This window comes from Excalfactoria chinensis, chromosome 2 (assembly GCF_039878825.1).
Source record: "Excalfactoria chinensis isolate bCotChi1 chromosome 2, bCotChi1.hap2, whole genome shotgun sequence".
Taxonomy (NCBI): Eukaryota; Metazoa; Chordata; class Aves; order Galliformes; family Phasianidae; genus Excalfactoria; species Excalfactoria chinensis.
Genome location: NC_092826.1, coordinates 29623046 through 29636745, shown reverse-complemented (window position 1 = coordinate 29636745; position 13700 = coordinate 29623046). Strand labels below are relative to the sequence as shown.

At 40.0% G+C, this 13700-nt stretch overlaps 1 protein-coding gene across 3 annotated transcripts; it reads left to right on the top strand.

Annotated features, from left to right (window-relative positions):
* Positions 1-705: 705 nt before the first annotated feature.
* On the top strand, positions 706-10414 carry GDAP1 (ganglioside induced differentiation associated protein 1). 3 transcript variants are annotated; one of them, XM_072330627.1, is made up of 6 exons: positions 706-968; positions 1218-1410; positions 2605-2778; positions 4065-4159; positions 4607-4721; positions 6530-10414. In XM_072330627.1, the coding sequence occupies exons 1-6, from the start codon at positions 897-899 to the stop codon at positions 6910-6912; spliced, it is 1032 nt and encodes a 343-aa protein (XP_072186728.1). In that variant the 5' UTR covers positions 706-896; the 3' UTR covers positions 6913-10414. The 3 variants fall into 3 exon arrangements, with proteins under 3 accessions (XP_072186728.1, XP_072186727.1, XP_072186726.1); XM_072330626.1 differs by having other exon boundaries at positions 723-890; positions 6530-10232; XM_072330625.1 differs by having other exon boundaries at positions 755-968; positions 2608-2778; positions 6530-10229.
* The last annotated feature ends 3286 nt before the right edge of the window (positions 10415-13700 follow it).

Below are 13700 nucleotides of genomic sequence, written 5' to 3'. Positions count from 1 at the left end.
TTTGACTTTTATAAGACTTGTTGCCTCTTTCAGTGGATTTAAATTCACTTCCTTGCTTACTTATTAGTCAGATTTTCCCACAAAACTGAATGTGCTCAGCATTGGGATGCAGCTCTGAACATGGTGCTCAGGCAGCTCATCACTTGGCGTACAGGAACAGCTGGTGTGAGGGGCCCTCGGGCTCCGGCTGTACTCAGTGTTGGGGTGTAGCTCTCACTGCACTGCTCATTCAGGTCATCACCTGGTGTACAGAAATGGTTCATGTCAGGGGGCTGATGACAGCCAGAGTGCAGTGCAGTGCACACACTCATGCTGCACACCTTGCTTGCACAGCTGGGCCTCTTCCCTGAGGTGTGATCTGAGACTGCATCTCTGCACTGTGCCGGTGTGGCACTTTCTGATGATGGAAGCTATTCAGGTTTTTTCCTCAAGTGCTACCCAAGACTTCACATACAACACTTTCCCCCCTCACTGCAGAATAGTAACGTAGCAGCCTTCTCTCTTGAGATTGATAGGACACAGCTGGAAGCAAAAGCAACGTGTATTATTTCACATCTATATCTTTATTTCTGTGGCTGTAAATGAGGGGCATTTGGCAATGGAACATTTTAACCCTGGAATCCACAATCGAAATCCCTGCTCAAGAAAAGCAAACAACCCCCCCACACACACACGATTCCTTTTTTTTTGAGAGGCCATGTGACCTTTCCACCTGCGCATCCATCTTCCCGCACCACCCCAGGGAATGCCGCAGCCGGTTTTGCGGCCGGCTTCCCCGTAGGCAGGGCTGTCACTCCGCCGGCCCCCTCGTTCCCATCATCTCCGCGCTGTATCTAGGCAGGCCGCCCCCCCCTCCTCTCAACGCGCCGCGCCGGCTCCCGGAGCAGCGGGTGGGTATGGCGGGGCCCGGCGGGGCGGCAGCACCGCTGGTGCTGTACCACTGGACGCAGTCCTTCTCCTCGCAGAAGGTGAGGGCGGCGGGGGATGAAGGTGGGGGACTCGGGGCTGCCGCGGCGATGGGGAGGGCGGCTCCGCGGCGGGCGCGGCCTGCAGGCCCCTGGCTGGGCGCGGATCTGCAGGGAGTGTCCGTGCAGCCCGCTGGGGACGAGCAGGGCAGAGTGTGGGGCATGGCAAACACAACTGGAGCCGGCCTGCCGGGTGGAGCTGGGCTGTGCGCACTGCATTCCCATCTGCTAAATCTGGTCGTGTCTTTCCAGGTGCGCCTCGCCATTGCTGAGAAAGCTTTAACGTGTGAAGAACACGATGTTAATCTGCCCCTGAGTGAACACAACGAGCCGTGGTTTATGCGCTTAAATGCGTCTGGAGAAGTACCTGTCCTCATTCATGGGGAAAATATTATTTGTGAGGCAACGCAGATCATTGATTATCTCGAAGCAACGTTTGTAGATGGTAATCCTGTAGGCGTTTCAGTCTGTTGTCTGTCTCACATATATAAGTATCACGCAGCAGTGTCAGAGCTGGATCTGTATCGCTTTGTAATTGTTCTGCTCTTTATAGCAAAATCTTTATAGTCCTGCAAATAAATATTCTGTGCTGGTGCTGGGTGGTATGGGACAAAATGCCTTCTTTTAATGTGATCTGGTCCCATCTTCCAGTATGTTCACGAGGAGCTGTAAATAAACATGCTCTGTCTTTCTTACCCATTCTGGTAGCATGGAGAAATAGAAAAATGACAGCACTGTGCTGTGTTAGTTCTACTCCGAGGCTGCCACAGAACAGGCTGTATTCAACAGAAATGCACAACTGCCGTTGTCAGACAGCTCCTACTTTTCTGCAAGAAAGAAAGAATAATGTACATTGCGGGTTAGTTCCAGAATAACTGTGGGGATATAAAAAGAAAGTAGAACAAATTGGTTATTTTTGGAGACAAAAATGGAGAGAAGAGGTAAAAAGTAGGAAGAAAATACTTGCATATGGTTGCTTTTGACATAGTTTGTGTTTGTGTTACTGGAAAATAGCCTTTCTTAATTTTGAAGAAAATGCATAGCTTACTTCTTTTAGATTGGAAGAGGGAGCATTTTTTGTCTTTCAGGGGTTTGATGGTTCTGCTGTAATTTCCAAGGCGTGGAGAAAACTTCACATGATGGGCAGTTCATACTGGTGTTTTGGTCAAATGAGGCAAGGGGTGGATAGATTGAGGGCAGGGTAAAATTCTGTGTTGTGTGCAGGAATGATGCTATGGATAGGATTTCTGCAAGGCAATGTTCAGTTTTCACAACCCTGCAGCTGTAGTAGGGTTTCAGGTGTAGTAGCTTATCAGAACCTCTGTTGTCAGAGTGTGAAAGAGTTGTGTGCCATTATCACCTGTCCCTAGAAGTACTGCAGAGGTACTGAATCAGCTTTGCTGATTTGAAGGCCTCTTAAGTAAATGCTTGTTTAGAATGCTGCATTGGAATGGGATTATTCAAATAACCAAAGCATACATGTGTGCATTTTGCCAAGGTATTGAGTAAGAGTGGGGAACAGCAAAGCTCTCAATGGCTGTGTCATTTGTGGTAGCTGGATTAATTGAGGTAACTTTGGACATACTGTTCTTATCAGTCATGTGGTTCTTCTGTTTTTAACTTTAATTTTGTATTGCAGAAGAAGTGCCAAGACTAATGCCGGAAGAAGGGAGCATGTATTATCCGAGGGTGCAACACTACAGAGAGCTTTTAGACTCCTTGCCTATGGATGCCTACACGCATGGCTGCATTCTGCACCCTGAGTTAACTGTGGACTCCATGATTCCAGCCTATGCTACAAGCAGAATCCGTAGTACGTACTGTTATAGGTCTGAATGCATATAACATAAGATGTTGGATTGTGTTCAGCTTGTGTCTTTAGTGTGTCTTAAGCAGAATACATTGAGCACATATTTCTGATTTTAGTTTCAGTACATTACTCAGTCATTTTTGCTCATACTTTTTTATTTGTTTCGTAGTCTGTTAGGATTTGAAAATGGGAATGAAGAAGTGTCACTTTTGAGATGTCCATAGAGTTAATTTTCCTAATGATGGAAAGTATGCCACACAAAACAAAATACCATCTATGTCAGCTGTAAATAACTTAATTTCTGATCTTCTTCATACTTACAAAGAAGTTTCCAGGGAACAGCACCGGAAGGAAGTAGCCTATGTTCATCTGACAAATGGAAATCATTAAAGCTCAGTTTAAACCCATGTGCAAATAACACAGCAATATAGAATCAGGATAAAGGATGAAGTAGGGATCTAATAGAATCAATGGGAAAATATTCCATGGTTTCCCTCTAGTCAATATTTTACCTGGAGGACTTATCTACACATATTTTTTTCCCGTGGAAAAATGTATTAAAGGATCATGTAAAGAAAATGTAAAGAAAAATGTTTTGAAGGAGATAACAGCAGGTTATGTAGCTCATTTCCCTGTGTATCAGAGAGCCTCCCTACATGAACCTGGTTTCAAACCCAGTAGTTTTCAGATATGCTTAATTTAAACTCGTAGCAAATAGTCTTTCAGTTCTCACAGCTCTTTTTTTTTCTGTTCTTCTGTTCTTGGATTTGAACACCTGAATTAGACTTTGTATTGTGTTCCCTTTGGTATCAATTATAGTATTTAATGCTTTATTTGTATTTTAATACTGCATGTATTTTCAAGGGCTCCACTGTTCCTTTCAGCCACTGGGTTGCATGAGGAATCTCCTTGTGCATCTGATTAATGATCATGACTTCAGTTGAACTTTTTAGAACTGCTTTCAGACTTGTAGCTTTCTCTACAAGAAACTTGGCTTGTACCATTTGTGAACTTCAAATTATATTTCATATCAGATCGTACTGAAACAGATAGTGCTTGCTTAGGCTCACTTCAGCAGCCAGTCCAGACAACTGGCAATCGCTGCTATGCTTAATATGTAATATCATAGAAGATGGTAGCATCATTGAAGTATCACTTCTCATTTCTTTGGTGTGGTATTTTTACACAAACTACTAATGAATTCCTGTGAATTGGAGTGGATTTGGATAGCTTATGTTATTCCTTTTTAATTTATTTTTATTTTTATTTTTATTTTTATTTTATATCAGGTCAAATAAGTAATACTGAATCAGAGTTGAAAAAGCTTGCAGAAGAAAATCCAGACCTTCAAGATGCCTACATAGCAAAACAGAAGCGCCTTAAAGTAAGAAAACGTTTTGTATTCCAGCCCTTCATTATCAGCTTGTTGGTGTCAGATTTTTTCTGTCATTACATAAACATTTGTTTCACCTGTCATTACCAGTATAGTCATGCAGTGGTTTAACCCTACAAGGCGTGAAGCAGTCTATCCCCCAAATCAGCTACACGCTTCAAGTGTGTGCTGAAGTGTTGGACTGGTTCCACTGACTTCATAGGTAAGTAGATACCAGTGTTGGTGTTGGGATGTTGAGCACCCTAGAGGATGAGCAAACTGCCATCTAACATCTCTAATGTAACTTCTTGTACTATCTGAATTGTCAGGAGTATCCAAAAGTTATGTGGATAAAAGAGTCACATTTTATGAATAAGTACTGTAGTATGTTAAGTAGAAGTTTATCTTACAGAAGTATGAACTCTGTCCATTAAGAAACTAACATGTACGTATGTTTAGTCTAAACTGCTGGATCATGATAATATAAAATACCTAAAGAAAATACTGGATGAACTGGAGAAAGTTTTGGATCAGGTTGAGACTGAGTTGCAGCGTCGAAATGAGGAAACACCAGGTAAGGAATTATTCTTGCTAAAACTTGTTCATGCTTATGCTTGGGGTGACTGAGTAAAGTGGCTGACAGCACCATTATGGGCCTGTTTTAAATACATCCAAAGCGATACTTTTCGCATACACTGATCTGACTTCACAGAACAAATCAATAGTGTTTAAAATACTTGGTCAGTTTACTGCTGCTGTCAGTGAGTGGAAGTCTTAGTGCCTGATCACATTTTCAGTGTACTGTGAGTATAATTAGCTGCATAGTTTTGCAGTATCTTATAAACAAAACAAGAATGGCTGTAATTACAGAATGTTATTCTTGATGTTGTAGTTGAAGGACTCAGTTTATTCTAATGCTCCTGACTTTAATGGTAAAAGCAGTTTATTTAAAATTAGGATCTCATTTAAATACCATAATGACATAGGATGCTGGTATTTGTAGCATGTTCAGAATTAGCAATTTGGATAAGTGGTTTAATCATTGCACAGTCCTGCTCTCTTGAAAACCTTGAAAGTGTATACCTGCCACCTGCCTAAATGAAAGTTGAGTTTTGTTTGAATGGGAGCAGTCATCTTATTGAGATTCTTGTCCAACTCCCATTAATGCTAATAAAAATTCTTCCTCTGACTTCACTTGGATCTGCATGAAGCATCAGTTAATATCAGCTGCATCTGCTCAGGTCAATAATAGTGCATTTGGCTCTGTAAATAGCTGTTGTAATAATTATGGGTTATCATTAAAACAGTAGATTTGATAAAAAGCAGTTGAAAATCTAGGTTAACTTTTCTACTGAATCAACAGTGAAAGAGTTTCAGAAATTGGTTTAGCTCACACAGGGTGATGGAAACCTGTTCAGCCAACAGTCTGTCACCACTCCCAGCAGCCTTTTACTTTTTGTGCTGCACAGGCTTTTTCTGCAGAGGTGCTGCTGAACATTCATGGCAGTGTTTTTGCATGTCTTCTTTGTGGGAAAAACTGTGAAAAGTTGCAGATAAGGAGGGAATAGCATAGTCCTTTTTGAGATCTGAGTTAGAGCAGAATACTCACTGGCAGCTAGATACCTGATTTCATATCCTAGGTTTCGAAAGCTCCCTGTACGAGTCAGTACAGATATGCCATTCTGATGGCCTTCATATCAGTGTAGTTAGAGCAGTGCCTGCTAAGTCACCTCAGGAAGATTTACCTCTTTGCTTTGACTACACAGCCTTTTGGTAGTGATGGGCAGTGTGAATATCCATCATTTCTGAAACATCTTGATGGTTTTGGGTCTAAGAGGCACAAAAGAAGGATGGGTAGCAGAAACTCTCTTCTTGTACAGCTGGTGTGTTTGGTGTGTGTTAGTCATCTAATTTGCTTCTTTTTGACTTGAAAATCTTTAGCAAGCTAGAAGCTATTGAATTAACTACCATAGAGGTATTTCAATTCAGACAAGATGATAAATTCTGAAGGCAAATAGTAGCTTTTCAGCAAAAGCTCGACAGCCTTCCTCCTTTACTGCTCCTGCTTAATTCAGATCTGAGAAATGTACTCAAGGAAAATACATGTTTGCTGTGGGTTTTAATTTCTGAACCTGAAATGTGTTTCTTTCTTTCTTTACAAATGTAGGCTAGGATGCTGAACCTAAGACTTTATGTGATTTTGTGAACAGTGGAGAGAGGGTGTGATCAATGAGGATTGGTAAAACATTCAGATCCCAGCATAGTTGCGGTGTTGGTGTTGTTTGCTAGCGATATGAAGTAGCACTGAACTAGCCTATGCAGGTTTTTACGTGTATTTGTACCTTTTCAGCTCTTAATTCTTTATGTTTTATCTCTGATTAGAAGATGGAAGTCAGCCTTGGCTCTGTGGTGAATTCTTTAGTTTGGCGGATGTATCACTTGCTGTCACGTTGCATCGTCTGAAATTTCTTGGATTAGCAAGAAGAAACTGGGGAAATGGAAAACGGCCGAACTTGGAAGCATATTATGAGCGTGTCCTGAAGAGAAAAGCATTTCACAAAGTTTTAGGACACGTCAACAATATATTGATCTCAGCAGTTCTGCCAACTGCATTTCGAGTGGCCAAGAAGAGAGCGCCCAGAGTTCTTGGCACCACCCTGATGGTCAGCATGCTAGCGGGAATGGCTTATTTTGCTTTAGTGTGTCTTCGGAAGAGATTTGCCAGTATGGTGTTATCAATTAGAACCAGACAAAATTATTTTTAGATCTGTTTGCCCATGGTGGTAAGTAGAGGCCGTCTCTACTCCCCCAGTAAACTATACTCAATAAAATACAAGCGTATAAGAAAGGTTATGTTTGTGAATTAGAAGTTTGTCACAGTAATCATCCCCTGCGGTTGTATGATTGGATTGACAATATATTGCCGATATATTTGCAGAAAATATGTGTGTGGGGGAAGGAGGGCAACAGGGGAGAGAATCATCATAGAATCATAGAATGATTTGGGTTGGAAGGGACCTCAAGGGTCATCAAGCTCCAACCTCCTTGCAGAAGGCAGGGCCACCAACCTCCACATTTAATATTAGACCAGGTTGCCCAGGACCCTGTCTAACTTGGCCCTTGAACACTTCTAGGGACAGGGCATCCACAGCCTTCCTGGGCAGCCTGATCCAGCACCTCACCACTCTCATAGTAAAGAACTTGCCTCTGATATCCAACCTAAATCTTCCCTCCTTCAACTTAAAAACATTTCCCCTTTTCCCACTGTTGTCTACCCTTTCAAAGAGTTGGCTCCCCTCTTGATTGTAAGCTCCCTTTAGGTTTTGGAAGGAAGATACTTTCTTTTCAGGTCTGGAGGTAAAAGGGCTGAGATAGTGTTTTGTAGAGTGGTTAGTGTTTCTATCTCCTCTACCCAGTAGCTGGCCTGATTATAATGTATTTAATAGCTGCAGAAATGTGACAGCTTTTCACTTTGGGTAAAATATATTACTGTGCAGAAACCAGCATTGTTAAAATACTGAAGATAGTACTTAGTTTAAATACTCAGAGTAGGATTTGAGTGCCACGTAGGCTCTGTGCCTTTCATGTATAAGTTGTATATCACTGTACTGATGAATGTCTACTGATTTGCAATTGGATCCTTAAGAATATATTATCAAGCAGCCTTCTAGAGCCACTTTTCTCCCAGTATGTTGCTCTTCCAGTAATGCAGGAAGAGACTTGAATGGCATATAAATATCTGTGGTTTGTGGGCCACTTGAGTGAAATTCTTTGGAGGCATCAGTCAGCAGATTCTGGATTTCTCTTGATACACAGATGAGAGTGAAAAACTTTATACCTTGCTCAATACTCAATGTCTTTTGGGCGGCCTTAGTCCCAGCCAGATACCTGGCTCAGCTACAAGGCCTGGCTGAGTCATGCCAAACAATCCCAGAGCACATATCCTACTTTCATTGCGATCCCTTCCTTCTATCTTGCTCTTGTGGCAGCTTGATACAGTTTTCTCCATATTAGTATCTCACATACACCCTCTTGTTTCCCCTTTGAGCACTGGCTGGATTTTGTTGCACATCACTTAGCCATGTTAGCAATTGCATGAGCCCCTATGAAATATCTGCCCACAGTGTTCCACAGTCAACTAGATAATGTACATACAACAATGCATTTTGTAAAAACAATTTAAGATAGTCTGGTGGGGTAATCTATTTTGAATGTTTAGCAACCTTTTTACTTATGGAGAGTTATCATATTGGTGATGAGTGAAAAATACAGGTTGGTTTGGGAATAGATGCAGATTTTTTTTTGCAAAGCTACAATCTCGTAGGGAAGATGTAGAAAAACACCAATAATTTTCCATTGCTCAGTAATTATTAACAGACAGAAATGCCCATCTACCTGGAGGTAGACTTTGAATCATTTTGCAGAGAGAAAGCAGTGAGGAATTGCTGAGAATTCTTACAGCTGTTTAGTAAGTTTTCTTTGTTCTTCCTGGATGTTAGAAAACCTCAGAATATCTACAAGCTGTAGATAATTGCAGCAAGCAAAGCATAACTTGTGGTGCTCAATCAGTGCTAACAGGCCTAAGTACATTTTATATCTGACGCTGATGGTTGTGGACTCTCAATTACTTTTGAGCACCAAAAAGATTTACTCTCAAGTTTCCTGGATAAAAAAAGCAGATAAAATTATCGAATACTCCTCTTTATGATTTAATATTATTTTATTTCTTCAGCAAAATAAGATTTAATTCTCGTTGCTCCATTTTGCTTCTGAGAAAAAATCTTACCTGAGAAACTCTAATTTTTTTATTTGTACAAAGACAGTTTTATATAATTCTGTTTCTTGGCCCAGTTGTTTTCAAGGACTTGATGAATTAAATTACTCTATTTAGGAAAACAGAAAGAAAAGAATATGTTATCTCTAGAATAAGTTTAATCCAACAATACTGTTGATGTTCTGACAGCTTTAACAGGGTCTGGTGTTTGTGTATTTGCTGTTCGTCTGCATTTAAAGTGTAACCAACAAATTCCACCAAGTTAACAAATACAAGGTAAACCTTGTAACTTAATGCTTCCCTGTCATGTACTTATGGCTGGCCATCTGTACACTCTGATCAAGTCACAGTAATATCCAATATTTATGACAGCTCCCTGTAGGATAGATTTAGTTTTAACATTTTCCCCCTTTTTTCTTTTTTATGTGTGTAAGCTCTAGTTAAGAACACACATTTCCAGGGCTGTGCTAGTTTACACTAGCAGCCTTGTGTGCCGATATATGGGCAAATTATTGATGAAGCTGTGCAGTTTTACTTCCCCCCAAGCTTGATTGCTGCCCATCAGCTAGTGCTCACTGCTTTCCAGAATCTGTCGGTGTTGTTGGGAAGGACTGAATTGTCCACCAGGTGTCAGTGGTTCTCCAGGGCATGCCTCTGAGACGTACAGGAAATCATGAAGGTTTTGGAAAGGAGATGTTGATGATCTCAGTGTAAGACGGATGATGAGAGCACACTCGTGAAACTAGTAGTCTCAAGAGCCTTGAAACAACTGCTTAGGTCGGCTGCAGGGTAGTTCTGTAGTACTGATAAGTTTTGCTTGTGAGTAGTTTCTATACTGATTAATTAAGATTGCCTAACAGAGAACAAAGTTTAAGTGATATTTCAAATTAAAGTGACTGCCCCTGAATAGCAATTAAACTTGTCTGCAGGAATGAATATGGATAAAACTTGCTGAGAAAAGTCTGGGTCCCTAGTTTTAATAAAGTTCTATTCAACTAAGGCTACTTACTTTAACAGTCCTGAAATACAGCGCACAACATTGATTTCTGTACAGGTGGCAGCAAAAGGCTTATCCATGATTATATTCTCAAAATGACTCTTTGTGCAGAGTACCTTTTGTGTGGTTCTTGTAAGTTTTCTTTTCAGCCTGCCTTATTTTCTTTGCTCAGTACCTCTGGATACTGTTTATATTGGATACAGAGTCTTCTCATTTTCACTTACTATTTGCTCTCATGCATCAGATAACGTTTCATATCATGTCTTTATATGTGGGACCAGCAAATAAACATAGATTCTGAGACTACTGTCTAGATTGGTTTATGTATTCTTTTGCATTAAAACAAATCACATTTGAGAATTGTACAATATTGCTATGAGTAGTCTGAAGCTGTTCAAGGAGATAAGCCTTTGATATTTGAAAAGTGATCAACAGATTGACCTGTATGTACCCGCAAACAACAGCTTTTGTCTTACATTAAAGCAATCTGCACTGGATAATCTTTCTTGTTAAGTAGAGGAATAGATAACAGTACTTGTGGACTGCATATGCGTTCAGTGTTTAGGAAGTCAGCAGAGCTGCTATAATCTGACAGCTGACAGAGCTTGACTTTAAGGATATTATGATATGTATAGACTCTGGACCAGCTTTGAGGTGACCGTGATGTTAACATGAACCGGAACTGGGGTCAGCCGGACAGTCCTGAAGTTCCTTTCTTGTAGAAGGGAGTCACACTGGTAAGCCTCCAGTCCTCTGGAACCTCTCCGGTTGACCAAGAACACTGGAAAACAACTTGGCTATCAACCACCTCTGTCAGCCCTCTCAGCACCCTCAAATAGATTCCATCTGGCCCCATGCAATTGTGAAGGTCCAGGGAGTAGTAGGTCTCTTAACCATTTCCACCTGAATCATAGGGGGTTTATTCTGCTCCCTATCCCAAAATTCCAGGTCAGAAGGTAGAGTACTCTGAGGATAATTAGTCTGACTTTTAAAAACAGGTGTATATAAGCCACCTAGAACATCAGCCTCTTCTTTATCCTCAGTGGTTGTGTTCCCTGCTGCATCCAGTGAAAGCTGGAGGTTCTCCTTAACCCTGCTCTTAATGCTAATGAATTTGTAAAAATGGAAGTGAATGGATCTAGCTAACTAGAGAACGCTCTGTTCTGCATTAAGGCACATGATTGATTATTCTTTACTGAGGCCTCCTCAATAAACTTATCTCATTGTTTAGTTGATGTTAAACAAAGAGTTGTAAGGTTGTGCTTAGGCAATTTATAAGATGTGCTGAGGCAGGAAATTCCAGAAGCCAGAGTTCTTACAATACTATTAACTCACTCATACAGTGCTTCAGCAGCAATTCTACTTCAGTTTTTCTTTCTAAATTACAATCATGGTGTTTTACTTAATGTGCTATTAAGAGCGTTGCACCACGAAATAGTCGAGCTGTATTCATTTTTCTACTGCATCAGCATTAATGTTACTACATATTTAATATAGTCATAAACAGTTGTATAAACGTGTTGTGTTAGCTAATACACAATAACATAATTCCATTTTGCTTTCAGATTCTTTATACATATATATTCTGTGTAATTTCATTTTTGTCCATCTCATAGTTATTCTGCTAAAAACAGCTAATTGACAGCTATGTATATTAATATTTCTCCTCATAAAATCCATATGGAAAAGGAATTAGTCTGACTGTTAGTATCACTGAAATAGTTCTGCATGGGTAAGTGTTATCCTTTACACTATTAATACACACTAAGACATCAGCTGCTGTCTGTCCTTTGAGAGCATCATAGCAGCATATGGTAATATCAACACTGCATCATTAGTTGACCATCCAGGTGAGGAGCTGAATTCTATGCTTTTAGATTGAAGGAAGAGCTCTACCTATTGAGGAACTGTTGCTATCTTGGAAATTACTCATTTAGGGCTTTATTCTGAAAGGTTGCCTTCATCAAAGTGTTTAAACAGATGGTGCCTCTGCACAACAAAAAAATAGATCATTCATGGGGCCAGACCAGGTGTGAGAGGACCACTGCATCTGTCATGTAGTGGTTGAGACACTGACTTCATGCAAAGTGAAGTCTTTTTCTTCAGTTTAACATGAAGTTGATAAAAATATAAAATAGAATGAAAAGCTCCTCATTTGTAAATACATGCCTTATATAGTAAGATGCAGCGTAGGCTCCTGTTCCTGACTGTTTTATAAGCATAAAATGTATCCAGCTTTGGAGGAGTGTGTAGCAAAAGGTGTGATAGAGCATTCTGCTAGGATAGGAGCACACTTAGAAAGGTATTAGTCAAGATTTAGTTTAAAAAACAATACAGGAAAAAGTAGCTACCTTTGTTCAAATGTGATGCCTGAATGAGTTGTACACACTTTCATTCACTCCAAAACACAAAGGCAGAAGCCATTACAAGTTACAAGAGGAACCAAAGTTGACCAGTGTTGCAGAAATGGAAGTACCAAGATTTCAGTTTCTAACAGAGCCAATTAACATGAATAAAAGCTGCACAGTACCATCTTGAAACAAAGGATATAAGCACAGATTAAGCTTCTGAAAGCTGTTTAAGCTCTTAATATGGGCAGCATGCACTGAATCAAAAATATTGTAATATGGAGTTATTTTTGGAATGAAGAATTCTTTTAAAACAAGTCCAAGAATGTATGTTTAGGGCTGATTCCAGAACAGCATCATAAATTTTTTATTCTTTGGTTTTGAAAGAGAACCAAGAAGCTATAGCTGGCTTCATTTTTCTGTTGTGCAAATTGTGACTGATATAAAGAAACTTCATCAAACAAAAAGATAATATTTTTTTTCATATACACACTCATATATTAGAAGTGAAAATAACTGTGTCCAGTTAAAAGTAGCATAATAAAGGTTATGACTATTCTTGGTTGTTCTAAGGAATTCTCAGGATTCTTTTGCATAGAGGGAAAGATGGAAATCTTCCTCAAATGGCTGGAAAAACAGCAGAGCAGCAACATCAGCTGAGACTGCAGTTGTTCATTTTTAGTGTGGAAGTGGAAATCTGGCAGTAAGAAATTCATTGCAATCCCCCAGTGTTGTGTGAAATGTGGGAGGAGAAGCAAGCTAAACTTCTAACCTAACACAAGTGTCAATGCTTAAACACAGAAATCGCTCACTGTTGGGCAGGTGGATGCCCAACATGTCCTGAACATCCCTGTTTAATTTGGAATGACAGGATATACGAGTGTTTACTCATGCTGTATTGCTAATAGCTGTATCTATTGTAAGCCCAGGGATAATGCTTTGGTAAAGGCCTACATATTGAGACCTGGAATAAGGAAAGAATTCATATCTTGTATTTATATTTCTGTGGAGAAAGGCTTAAAGGTGTATTCATGAAGAAAAACATGTCTTGTTCTTAAAGGCACAGGTGGAAAAAAGACCATAGGATTTTGTGAGGCTAAGTGTTATAAGGCTAAATTATTTGTGCTTAACATTCACAAGACAGTCCAAGTCAGCCTTTTCAGAGCAGAAGCAGTGAAGACAAGGCACTAGTCAGATCCACTACGAAATTGCCTTTGTACATCTTTACCTAAAGAAACAAATATTAACATTTAAAGACTAAAGATACATTGTTTCCTCAAAGTAACTGCCTTGAAGAAAGACTGGAAATATTTTCTTGGTCTTCCAAACTTCAAACAGTCTTTTGCCTTTTATATTGCATAAAAGAAACACCAAGAGAGCTTTCTGTGGAGCAAGGACTGTAGAGGAGATACAAGAATTACTCAGCAAGAATTA

What these genes read in the sequence shown, in the direction of transcription:
- GDAP1 (XM_072330627.1), top strand. Translation starts at nt 897, where the DNA reads ATGGCGGGGCCCGGCGGGGCGGCAGCACCGCTGGTGCTGTACCACTGG. An exon ending in TGCTACAAGCAGAATCCGTA is followed by an intron (nt 2,779 to 4,064) that starts GTACGTACTGTT and finishes ATTTTATATCAG; the next exon opens with GTCAAATAAGTAATACTGAA. An exon ending in CAAAACAGAAGCGCCTTAAA is followed by an intron (nt 4,160 to 4,606) that starts GTAAGAAAACGT and finishes ACGTATGTTTAG; the next exon opens with TCTAAACTGCTGGATCATGA.